This window comes from Rhagoletis pomonella, unplaced genomic scaffold (genome assembly GCF_013731165.1).
Source record: "Rhagoletis pomonella isolate Grant_MI unplaced genomic scaffold, Rhpom_1.0 Rhpom_scaffold_00008, whole genome shotgun sequence".
Classification (NCBI taxonomy): Eukaryota; Metazoa; Arthropoda; class Insecta; order Diptera; family Tephritidae; genus Rhagoletis; species Rhagoletis pomonella.
Window position 1 is genome coordinate 8,739,480 of NW_023458562.1, and position 13,884 is coordinate 8,753,363.

General features: G+C 32.9%; 1 protein-coding gene across 17 annotated transcripts in view; it reads right to left on the reverse strand.

Annotated features, from left to right (window-relative positions):
* The window catches only part of LOC118744139 (PDZ and LIM domain protein Zasp), a 261,367-nt gene that overhangs the window by 80,927 nt on the left and 166,556 nt on the right, over positions 1–13,884 (reverse strand). For all 17 annotated transcript variants that reach the window (XM_036476901.1, XM_036476900.1, XM_036476913.1 and 14 more), the window contains one exon: positions 8,376–8,481. In XM_036476901.1, coding sequence (XP_036332794.1) covers positions 8,376–8,481 — 106 coding nt within the window. The remainder of the gene's footprint in view (positions 1–8,375; positions 8,482–13,884) is intronic.

Here is a 13,884-nt window from a genome sequence, read left to right on the forward strand (position 1 = left end):
GAGAGACAGACAGACGGACAGACGGACATGGATAAATCAACTCAGCTCGACGTTCGGATCATATAAGTATACATTTTAATGGGTCTATCTCTTTTTGTTCTGGTACTTACAAACATCGGACCAAAGTTATAATACCATTTCATGCTCATGAAAGGTATAAAAATATTAATCATAATACTTAAGCGGCTTTCACTGTAGTTTTCATTTTTTTTATCGAACCCATCTTGAATGTATTTCCAATGCACTATGATCGTTGGAAAACTAAGGTTGGTTATGAGTTCGTTCTCAGTTCGATATGCATATGGGATATCGAAGGCCATTTTCGAACGCTAGCCAAAATGTTTATAGGGTAATGAGTAAGATGGTAAGACAGACAGATATCCTTGGTTTCAAGTGCTTTTGTAAAATGGTGTGGGGAGCAGTCAAAGTACTATCTTTGTGTGTCGAAGTACTCTTCCGAGGCCTTACTTTTTTATTGGGCTAATTGTAGAATAAATGCATAAGTGCATACGAAAGCAAGACACCAGAAGCTTAAATCGATTTAAATAAATTTCCCTGATTACTTCTTGTTACCTTTTTCAGGGCAAATTTCTGATAAAAATATAGGCACATTAATGGAATTACTTATGACGAAGTATAGTCCCCCTTAATTTACTACTTTAATTATATTTGTAGAATTAGTAATATGTAAACGTCTGTGCGTTTGGACTACTTACATTTGCACTTTATACAAATGTTAATACGTTTGTATGTAATTAGTGTGGTCCAACATAAATAAAATCGGAATATTTATGCCCTAACCACCTAGGACTGTTCTATACCGAAAAAATATATCCTTGCTTTTCTATTCCGAAACCAAAATAATTTAGAGGTGCTCAAAGCGCTCAAGGTTTTCCATGTATTCTAATACATGGGAGAAAAAATTATTTTTCGTAGAAATGGTATAGAAGTCTTTAAAATCGATATTTTTCGACCAGAAAACTATGTTTCTTGTAATAATAATACCCAATTATATATTTAACCACTATTTAATATTAACTATTTTTTATAGGTCCCCCAAAATAAGCAACGGGGATCCATAAAAATCTATAGTATTAAAAATGGTAAGATAAAGAATTGGATATTATTATTGGATTCTCCTGAAGAGAAGGAAGAATATGGATTTTATGAGTTTTATACTATTCCTACGAAAAATTGCTTTTTCCCCATATAAAATATACATACTATATGTACGGTGACCATATTAACCAACGTAAAATAAAGGACATTTTTTCAAAATGATTTGGAAATACGTACATACAACTTGTATGATGAAAGTACCCTCCCCATATCGTAATTTAAATCAAATATTTACGAGTTAATTAACCGATTCCGAAAAATGAAGCCAAATCCTTTTCATCACTTCGCCATCCTTTGCTGCCAAAATGCGTTTACCATAATTCATAATACACGCCGAAGTCAACACACAGTGCTTCAAAATTGGAATTAAATGTTCATAATTCACCTGAGCCTTCATTTTTCAACCAATTTTTACTAAGAACCAAAAAAAATATTTATTTTGGTGAACATTTCAAACATTTTTTTGTGTAATTTTTTCTTTTTGGGAGAACCATACAATTGTTTTCAAATAGTTTATGTTATGTAACATTTATCAACTAGAACCGGAGAATAAATTTTACTCACAACTGCTACTTTTTCCGCATTTTCACTAAAAAAATTAATATAATCAAATAAAAATTCACAAATCAGGCTCAACTGGTATCTTGCAAATATTGTAAGCTTTCACAAAACCAAAATCAGATTAAGTGAAAAATTTAGGCTCCAGTGAATTACGAACACTAAATGCCAGTTTTGAACCACTGTGCAGCAGAGGGTTTATTGTTCTCTTTCAGTGGAACTGGAAATTCAGCATGCAACACGATCCTGGGCACAACTTTCCCTGTGCTTTATAGATTGTGCAAAGATTACCGATTAAATAGAAACCCTTAAGTGGGGTACGAAACAAACTGGCGAACGTTTTCATTACATTTTGTAAGGGACATTTTTATTTTTCATATTGTGTTTAAAATTTTACCTCTGAAACATGCAGGGCTGGTTTAAAGGGCAGTTAAGAAATAGAGGACAAAAGGCGTCCTTTATTTTGAAAAAAATTTTAAAGGACAGGGGGTTAAAATAAAGGACTGTCCTTTAAAATAAAGGACGGATGGTCACCGTAACTATATGTGGAAAACTGTGAGCGCTTTGAACAACTTCTAAATATTTGATTTCGAAATAAAAAAAGGGGCATATTTTTCGATATAGAACAATCCAAGATGGTCAGAGCATTAAAATTTGAGGCCTTACTTTTTCAGATGCATTTGTGGACCACCCTAATTTGCATACGTATTTATTTATATCTACTGAAATGCATTTTCGATTTGCATTCGATAATATTTAAGTTGCTTGCCAAAATACTGCACATTTGCTTGAAGCGCTGTGTGTCCCTGCTACAAGTTTATTCGATCTTGATATTTTTAGAATAAGTTTATTTTAATGAACCGCTTCGACATAAGCAGGTGCCCACTGAAAGGAAGTCAGTGAGCCATAAAATTCTTCTGCACTCAATTAAACCAATGGCCAAACACCTATGTATTTTTGTGTATCTCCCTGATGAGTACACTTATTATGTAAATTCATTGCACGACCTCGTTGGATTAAGTCTCGAATTAAAGCAAACATGCAAAATTAGGATATTAAATAAGAAAAATTTCATGCAAGAAATAAACGCATACATACATATGTACATACATATATACATTTGTATAAGGATACAGTGCGCGACAATTAAAGTGCATAGCACTTAGTAAATAAATATATGGGCAAATCTAAAAAAAACAGGTAACCTTTGTGTTATTTAGCTTTATTTTCACTGTTGGAAACTATATCAAGCTGGTTGCTTTTGGATATAATTTATTGACGTATACTTGAAGCCTCAAAAAAAATTGATTAATTTGCTGCATAACTTTTGAATTATAGGTGTTTAAATAAAAAAAATAATGAAAACAAGTGAATTTTGTATGTAATTTTCAAGAGGGGCACAATTAATTATGTCATAACTTTTGAAGCACACCATATTCTGATTTGAAGTTTAATGGACATTTAGCAAGTATGTGCACACTTCATATGTAGTAGGCAAGAAAAGTGTGCATTAAAAAATTACGAAATGGCAAGTAACTCAAAGTCTGTAACTCCACATTTCACAATTTTCAAAATTTTCGGTTTATCGCGTATAGTTGTTGAAGCATTCAATGTTAAAAACTTTTTAGGTATGTATTGTATTCTACAAACAATTGCGAATAATTTGATACCTTAACAAGACTTGTGCTTTCGGAATAAACCAACTTTTAAAGATAAAATATACTGCGATCTTGAGCGAATTTTTTATTCCAAAAACATCTTAATTGAAGGCATATCTAGAAAAAACGTCGAAACAATCTAAATCTTTCTATAACTTCTAGTCCTTATAAAATTACATATACCTGTAAAATGCTTACAAAAAATTTTCTCTAGAAGTGTGTATGAACTCTGATTGATTAGTTTTAATGATGCTCCTTTTCGTAGTCAGAATATTTCGAGCGTGGTATCAAAGCAAATTTTTTCGACAAAGGTTCTGATAGTTGCTCTTACTTAATTGGAGCCTTCTAAATTCAATAGCGCCCCCAGTTTTGCCCGATTGGCTTGACTTTTCGAGATAGCTGTACTTGAAATTTTAACAATTTATAAAAAACTCCCTCAGTTTTGGAGATATTTTACTAAAATTTTGCACACGATTGCATTTTTATATTACCTTCACTATCTCTTAAAACCATCGAAATCGGTTCACTATAACATCTAGCTCCCATACAACTGATTGATCAGAGACGTTGTTTTGCGTTATAAGTCCTCCAATTAAGCAGGCAAAAATTTAGTATAGGTTCAATTTACCATATATCACGCATAAAATTTATTATTCATATTTGAAGCTAGAGTTATAACGCAAAAACACATATCTGAGTAATCAGTTGTATTGGAGCTATATGTTAAAGTGAACCCATTTCGATAATTTTAAGGAATAATTAAGGTAATGTTATGTGCAAAATTTTAGTAAAATAACTTCAAAACTGAGGGAGTTATTTATAACATAGTTAAAATTTAATCAAACTTTCAAGTACCGTTATCTCAAAAACCGGAGCCAATCTGGTAAAACGGGGGATGCGATAGAACTTAGAACGTCCCAATTAAATGAGCTCAACTTTTAAAATATTTGCTTAAAATTTACAACTTGAACAGCGCAATTTGAACCCAGCTTATTATTTCGTTTTCTATTTCATGTTTATGCTTCGTCTAACTTTAGAAGCACTTGATGAAAATGAACTACATTTATATTAACCAATTTATTAAGAGATTACGAATAAAATGATATATAAAACATAGGTGTGCTCACAAATTAAGAAACAAAATTTTTTTTTTAAAGCTTACATATTTTTTAGATTTGCCCATATACTTTAACACTAAAGAATTTTATTGAAAGATATAACTAATCTGCCCAAGGATGATAACCACTTTTGATACATCGCACTCTAAGGGCCGGTTGTTCAATGTCTGGTTAACCAAAATCAGAGGTAAAAGCTCCAGATAAATACAACGACTGCTTTATCGATCACGTGTTATATGCATTATGTCGAAATCGTCGAAAATTATGTTTAACTGGGAGGTAGTGATAACCAGACATTGACCAACCGGCCCAAATTGTGATGCACAATCATAAACAGTATAATATTTAGTACTAACTAGGGATGTTGCGATACCATAAAAGTATCGATACCAGTATCAAATTATGTATCAGAAGCTAAGTATCGATACAAGTATTGGTAGTGGTATCTGAAATAAAATATCGATATTTTATCCTTTTGATACACAATATTGATATATTTAATATGAATGATGCAGTTAATGAAAATTAATAAGAAATCTTTAACACCTACACAGCGTAATAAACAAAATATAAAAACTAGCTCGATTTCATCAGAAAATCAGTAAATCTTTCTTTACATTTGTTCTATGTACGAAAATGTCAGATTTTTCAAACAAACGTTGCACGAAGTAAACCGAACCTTTTTCAGTCTTGGTAATGCGATTCCATACTTTAGTTTTCTGCGTAAAAGCAGAAAACAGAAATAACAAGTAAGAAAGTCTAAGTTCGGGAAGAGCCGAATATTAAATACCCGGCGCAAGTATTAAATATAAGTTTTTCACCTTTCCGAAAGCTACCGTTATATGGTAAGCCGGGGTGTATCAATTTTGAGTAAATTAGCGTCCTTAAATTTCGAAATATTGAAGTTTCAAGCATTTCTGAAATTTACCGTTATATGAAAAGCGGCCGTAATTTTAGTCGGATTTCAATAATTTTCAACGTTTTGCTTTGGTACAAATTGGTAGAACGGTTACCGAGATACATATATATGATCATAAGTGAGCGGTGCCACGCCCATTTTCCAAAATTTTACCATAAACGTATTTCTTGGTAAAGAATTGTTGCAAGCATCATGCATTGAAAGCATTGAATAAATTAGCTTTAATATTTACTGATTTATCGAAGATTTTGTATTTGTCTAAATTACCGTTATATGGGATGTGGGCGAGGTTATTGTCCGCTCTTAAAAATTTTCGGCCATTTGGTATGCTGTAGCAAGGTCAACAACTGTGCCAAGTTTAGAAGAAATTGGTGCAGCGGTTACCAAGATATACACATGTAACCATAAGTGGACGTGACTACGCCCATTTTCCAAAAATTTATAATATTCTTATTTTACGTCTAAAAATTATTGTAAATATCAATTTTGAGTGAATAATCTTCAGTAGTTACTAAAATATCGCAGTTTTCGTATTCCTGAAAATTACCGTTATATGGTAAGTGGGCGTGGTTACAGTCCGATTTCGCCCATTTTCAATACCAACCTACCTTGGATAAATGGAAACCCACATGCAAAATTTCCTTGAGATATCTCAATTTTTTCTAGAGTTATCGTGTACGCGAACAGACAGACGGACAGACGGACGGACATAGCTCTTTTCTCTCTCTTTTCATTCTGAGCATTTATGTATGCATTTGTCTATATTTATCTCGATTCGTTTTGGCTGTTACAAACAACCGTTATGTGAACAAAGTTAATATTCCCTTGTGCACAAGTGCGCTTGGGTATAAAAACAAATCAATGTCGTCACGCTGTATATGTACTGTGTTTATACGGTTTGAATACAGTACGGTGCCATACAAGTATCGATACTAGTATCCAATGAGCATAGGAAATAAAATTTCGCACCAACGATAACATAGAGTCACTAATCAGGAAATATACTTAAATAGAATTCTAGGAGCAGTATGGCTTGTATGAAATGATAATTATATTGATGTTATTATGATACATTAAGCAGTATCGAAAGAAAATACCCATATGCGCATCAATAGTATCGTCACCTTAGTATCGAATACCGATTTACTCTGTATCTAAACCAAAGTATCGATACCAAAATTATATCAGTAGTATCGCAACATCCCTAGTACTAACATTCAGTCAGTTCATTTAAATCCGTTGGTGCTTTTCGCGCACTGTTGATATCCTCCACTCCAAAACTATAGGCGGCCCAAAAGATGTATTTTTTTTTCATTTTTATTTTATCTTTTATATTATTATTTTTAAATATATTATTATATGAACAATTACATACATATGTATGCTAGCATCTGTTATACATACATAAGAGTGGTTCACAAAAACACTCTTTTGGAAATTCATAAACGCTACATCAGAATATTCTTATTTGTGGTAAAAAAGAGACATGTATATCTTTTATTTTGAAAAAAAAGAAGTTTTACATATAATTCCAGTAGTATTTTTGGGGAACATTCCCTTAATTACATACCTGTCTTGGTCAGTTAAAATGGTCCTAGTGCCTGAAAATATGCTGTCGAAAAGAGACTAGTAAAATTTAAACGTTGATACTGAACGATTTACGCGTTGTCATGAGTTGGATCTTTCTTCCAGAGGTTTATGGGGTTGCTAATTGGGAATCTGAAGTCAGTTTTTCAAAGTCCAAAATGGCGATCCATCTTTTTTTTAACAGTTGGATTCGTTCGAAACCCCGCACTCGAGAGTTTTTGGGGTCGCCGATTACAAATCTGAAGTCAATTTTTTGAAAACTCAAAATGGCGGATCCAATATGGCGACCAAATAAAAAAAAAATACTACAATTAAAACGTTGATACTGAACGTTTTAAGCTTTCAACAGGGTTGAAACTCGTTTCCAGTGGGTTTCTGAGCTTGCTGATTATGAATCTGATGTCATATTTTCAAAATTCGGTGGAACCAAAATGGCGAACAACTTAAAAAAAAATGATTGGATTTGTTTGAAACTCGTAACCGCCCACTGGAAACGAGTTTCAACCCTTGACAATGTTTAAAACGTTCAGTATCAACGTTTTAATTATTTGATCGCCATATTGGATCCGCTATTTTAATTAAAAAGAATTGAATTCAGATTCATAACGGGCAACCCCAAAAACTCTCGAGTGCCGGTTTTCTAACAAATCCAACCTTTTTTTTTTTGAAAAATGGATCGCCATTTTGGATCCTCCATTTTGAATTTTGAAAAACTGACTTCAGATTCCTAATTAGCAACCCCAGAAACCCCCTGGTAACAACGCGTAAATCGTTCAGTATCAACGTTTTAATTTTACTAGTCTCTTTTCGAGAGCATATTTTTGGGCACTAGGCCCATTCTAACTGACCAAGACCGGTATGTAATTAAGGGAATGTTCTCCAATAATACCACAGTAATTATATGTAAAAACCACATTTTTAGCTGCATTTTAACATGTCAAGAAAATAAAAAATTGAGAACATCAGCGTTTTTATAAAAAACCGACCAGCGCGACCTCTAAGATTTTTTTTTCAAAATAAAAAACACGCTTCTCTTTTTTATCACAAATAACAATAATTTGAGGTAGCGTTTATGAATTTAAAAAAAAAAATTTTTAACCACTCTAACATACATATATACTTATGTGTATATTGAAGCAATGCAAAAATGCAGTAGCAAAGTTGCAGCGTATGCAAATAGTGGGCAGAATTATACAAATGGAAGCCATGAAAATGAGCTCAATTCTCGAGTTTAAAGTGAGAAATTGCAGTTGTTTTATGCCTGTTCTTTCGCGTGTTTTGGTGTGTTCTTGTATATATGTATGTACATATGTAGTCCTCGTATGTGTTAAAGGGCGGTTTCAGTTACGACAAAATATGACTAAAAAGTTTTTATGTATGTATACACGCATGTAGTTAGTATATTGGCATGCTTACCGGAACAGAATTCTGCGTTGCAACTCCACCATTAGCCACCGGTATGTCGCTAAAGCCATGGGCATTCAATGCCGACGAGATGGTGTTGGCACTCAGCTTGGCGTTTCTGAAAATTAAGATGGGAGAAATTTTTAGTTGGCCGAACAAATCTGGATAAGCCAATAACAATGATGGCATAGGTAAAACCATGGGCGTAGCCAGGTAGAGGCAGCGGGGTGCTCGAGCCCCTCCCTAACTTTCAAATTTTCCTTATACATATATAAAATAGTACCCTGAAATGCCAGCTTAATAGGGTCGAGCCAACGCAACGACAACAAAAAAATGTGAAGTGGAGAAGTAAATAATCTATTTTTAACCAACTTCCAAAAAGGGAGGAGGTTATCAGTTCGTCGGAATATTTTTTTTTTTTTTTGATGTATGTTATCGCATAACTTTGGACCGCGATAATTGTTTTTGCATCGGAAAGGTAGTATCTCAGAGGTGGTCCCGTACTAATCTGGTTTAGATCCGATAATTATATAATGAAATACACATATATATTTTTATATGAGAATTGAAGTCGGTTTTCTTTTCTGCTTAAAAATGACTTGTTAATATATGAAAATCAAGTAGACGGAATGTTGCTGTTTTGGTCTTTATTCAGTGCCTTTAACTTTACAACTCACTAATTTCATACTTAAAAGTAAACTTATAGCTATGTTAAGAGAGCCAAAAGTGATACATTACTGTTAATCTTATGTTAATTAACAGTGGCTCGCAGAACTACTCCTGTAATAAATAACTCCTCCACCCGTGGACGTTTGCGTCTCTGCAAGCATTCACAGGATATTTGAAATAAAACTAAACTTGACTAGATATTATAACTATGAACATAAGTAGCAATAAAAATTAAGAATTAGTGAATTTTAGGATCAAAGCAATTGAAGTAAAATTGGTTTGTATACATAGGTAATTAATTTGAAGTACATAAAAACTTTAAAAACTATTATTTAAAATTAAAATATATTCAACAATTTTTATTGAGCTCGAGGTCGTTTTTAATGAAAAACTTATTGTGGAAAAGCAACAATAATTTGAAAAAATAGTAGAAGTGATAGCTATTTCGGAAATCACCAAATTTCCTCATCAGACTTCTTTCAGTAGGATTCGAACCGATCCCACTGACTCAGCCAGTTGCCTACGCACTGTGCTAAGTTAGCCTTGTAAATTATCGTTGCTTTTTTCCCACTTTTTCATTTGCTAAGCCAAACAATCAAGCGCAGCTATTCCGCTACGATTTACACTCACATGCGCCCCACGTTTTTCGTTTTCAATGTCATTAATTGTTTATAATGACTTTTGCTAAAATTTCAAAATCAAAAGTTATCAAAACAAATTCTGTGGGACTGAGATATATTATTTTCTACTTTTTAGTCCATTTATAAAAGCGTTGTATATTAAAAAGTGTTTTATTTTATTTATTTCAAATTATTGTTGCTTTTCCACAATAAGTTTTTCATTAAAAACGCCCTCGAGCTCAATAAAAATTGTTGAATATAATTGTTATAAGGCCATAAAATAACAAAAACAAATAAAATTAAAATATGTACATATGTATATTGAAACTTAGGAAAAAATTAAAATGTGTTATAATTCATTTAGTGTTTTGAAATTTATATTTTCTTTTTAACTGTGTTTATAATATTTTGTTTTCTGTTCCTTGGATGTATCAAAGATATAATTACCTTCCTTCTCAAAGTTTTCAAGTTGTTTAAATTTTGGCTTACTTTTTGGAATTCGCCTGTTTTTAACTATATTATCTTGTTGGCCAATTATTTGAGCTCTATCGCGATTTAGTTTTTTTATTCGCTTATTTTATCTTCCTCGTACTTTTTACTGAAGTTATCTATATAATCTTTGTCGTAATTTTTTATTATAAAATCGATAGGTCGTTTCTTTGTGGTAGTGTGAATTGTATTATTATATACATATATTAAATATTTTGAACAGTTTTTCATCTAATTCCAGATTTTTGTTCTCCTTATCAACCTCCATAATCCTCAAATCCTCTTTTAATATACCATGCAATCTTTCTATATCGGAGTTGACAGTTTTTAAAAATGGTGTAGTTTTGAGAAATTCAATTTTTAGGAACAAAGCAACAGCACTATGTATCATTGTTCATTTTACCTAGGAACTGTATGCGCTTTTTTAACGCATCTAAAATAGCAACCCAATTTTTGTCATTTATTTTATGAAAAGTTGCAAATTTCTAAAATTTATCTATTGTGGTCAAAAACATACGATTTCTGTTAGGGTACCAAATATCAATATGAACAATATCATTAAACTGAGTTGGTGTTGTAGTTATTTGGTATGGCACTTTTAAAGGTTTTCTATCATGTTTGGCGAGTTGACGTATTTCACAGTTGTTAATTACTGAAGTTATCATCCTGTAAAATTTCGGATAAAAATACCTATTTCTTAATTCGTAAAAAACTTCTTGAATTCCCCTGTGATTGTTACGGCAATGTTCGTTTTCAATTAAAGTCAAAATCTCATTTTTGTCTATTATCTCTATCAACTGTATAACTGATCGGTACAAAATTAGGTTACTTTTATGAAAATTTTTTCCGTAAATGTCCTGAAACTTTAAGAAAAGTTAATCGTCCTCGCAATATATGCACATTATGCCTTCACTCAATAGTACCCTACCCATAATCTCAAGTTAGAATTTTTATTTATTATAACATGATTTTGACACTTTTTATTAACAATTTTTGTACAAAATTTTTCATTTTCCCCATAGCTTAAAAATATTTGATTTTTATAGTAATTAACTGACTTTTCGGTTATAAATATATAATTTATATTATCCTCAGCAGCGCTATGAACAGTGGCAGCAGTAGAGCAACGGTCTATATCCTCCTCGTTATTTAATATAACTTTTGCTTCATTATTAAAAATTTCTACTTTTTTTGTCATTTCCTTCCTTTATTAAATGTCTGCTTAATGCGTCCGCAACCTTATTATCTTTTCCTTTAATATAACAAATATCAAAGTTATATTCGTTAAGAAGAATCTTCCATCTCTGCAATTTCATGTTTGGTTCTCTTATATTATGTAGCCATGTCAACGGCTTATAGTCCGTTTGTATTAAAAATTTTCTCCCATACAAATACGTTCGAAAATATTTTACTGCCCAAACAACAGAAAGAAGTTCTTTTTCAATAGTTGTGTATCTTATTTCATGGTCAGATAAAGTCCGTGAAGCGTAGCAAATTGTGTGATTTTTCTGACTCAATGCAGCACATATAGCAAATTGAGACGCATCCGTGGTTAAAATAAATTTTTCATTAAAATCTGGTGGTTGTAAAACGGGATCATTTAATAATATTTTCTTTAAGATTTCAAACGAATTCATGTAATCTTTGTCTTTAATATCAAGAACTGCATTTTGTTTCAAATATTTTACCATTGGAAAAACTACCTTTGCATTATCGCGAATAAATTTGCGGTAATAACCGATGATTCCCAAAAATTGTTTTATTTCTTTCTCATTTTCAGGTAATTTTATTGAGTTTATTGCTTCTATCTGGATCTGGTTTAATACCTTCTGCTGAGATAATATGCCCTAAAAATTTTGTAGATAATGCAGCGAAATGACACTTATCGAATTGGATCTTTAAATTTGATTTGCGTAACTGATTTAAAATTTTTTGGATGGAATCGATATGTTCTTGAAAGCTAGTCGAGAAGATCAAAATATCATCTAAGTAGACGACACATATCCTGTTTATGTATTCTCTCAATACATAATTTATAAGCCTTTGAAACGTGGCAGGGGCTGTGTTTTAAACCAAAAGGCATTCGATTAAATTCATAGTGACCGTCTGCTGTTGAGAATGCAGTCTTTGGTCTATCCTCAGGGTGAACTTCAATTTGATGGTATCCTTTCGCAAGGTCAAGAGTACTGAAATAATTGCATTTACCTAATTTATCGAATATGTCCTGCATATTCGTAATAGGAAATCGGTCATCAACTGTTTGGTAATTTAATCTACGATAATCGATAACAACTAGCCATTTCGGCTTACCGCTGTTATCCAGTTTTTTAGGCACAACCCACAAAGGGGAGTTGTATGGACTATTGCTATGTGCTATTATCCCTTCCTTCAGCATGTCTTTGATTTGCCTATCAACTTCAGCACGATATATAGTGGGATATCTGTAGAGTTTGCTGTATATTGTAATATCCGTTTTAGTTATTATGCGGTGTTTTATTTCACATGTAAACGACAAATTTTCAACCTCTTTATAAAAAAGATCAGTATATTTGTTTAAAACTGTTCGAAATATTTCTTTGTCTCTTGAATTTAGGTGTTCAGAAAACAAATTGGCTAAACAATATTCTTTTTTTTTCCTCTTCACAAATAAATACTTACTTGTTCCATCTCGTTTTTCAAATAATTATCCAAAGATATTTCTTCCTCCTCATTAAAGTAAATAGGTAAACTCGTATTGTCTGTTAACAGTCGTCTGCTTTTATAATCAAATGTTATGTTAAGATCAAATAAAATATTGTTTCCTATTCTTCTTCTTCTTTATTGGCGCTGTAACTGCCTAAGCGATTTTGGCCGAGTCCAAAACAGCACGCCAGTCATTTCTCTTCTGTGCTAACTGACGCCAATTGGAATGCCCTTCTCCACCTGGTCTTTCCAACGCAGAGGAGGCCTTCCTCTTCCTCTGTTACCAGCATCGCGGCCCGCGTTGAATATTTTCAGAGCAGGAGCGTTTCTGTCCATTCGAACGACATGGCCAAGCCAGCGGAGCCGCTGAATTTTAATTCGCTGCACTATGTCTATATCGTTGTAAAGCTCATACAGCTCATCGTTCCATCGTCTGCGGTACTCGCCGTCGCCAACGCGTAAAGGCCCGTAAATCTTCCGCAAAATCTTTCTCTCAAACACTCCAAGAGCCGCCTCATCGGATGTTGTCATTGTCCATGCCTCGGCGCCATACACCAGCACAGGCATGATGAGTGACTTATAGAGTGTGATCTTTGTACGACGAGAGAGGACTTTACTTCTCAATTGCCTACTCAGCCCAAAGTAGCACTTGTTGGCAAGAGTGATTCTCCGTTAGATTTCAAGGCTGACATTATTATTGGTGTTAATGCTGGTTCCCAAATAAACGAAGTCATCTACTTTTTCAAACTTGTAACTGTCAACAGTGACGTGGGTGCCAAGACGCGTATGCTCTGACTGTTTGTGTGATGACATGAGATACTTCGTTTTGTCCTCGTTCACCACCAGACCCATTCGCTTTGCTTCTCTATCCAATCCCGAGAAGGCAGAACAGACGTAGCCCTTGTATAGAGTTACCAGATTTTTTATGCGGGAAATCAGTACGTTAGACTTGTTCATGCTAAAAATATCAGTACTTTTGAGTACACTTTTATTCAAAGCGAAATTATGAATGTAAATAACAGATAATACTTTAAAACGCCAGTTACTTATTTTTAACAATA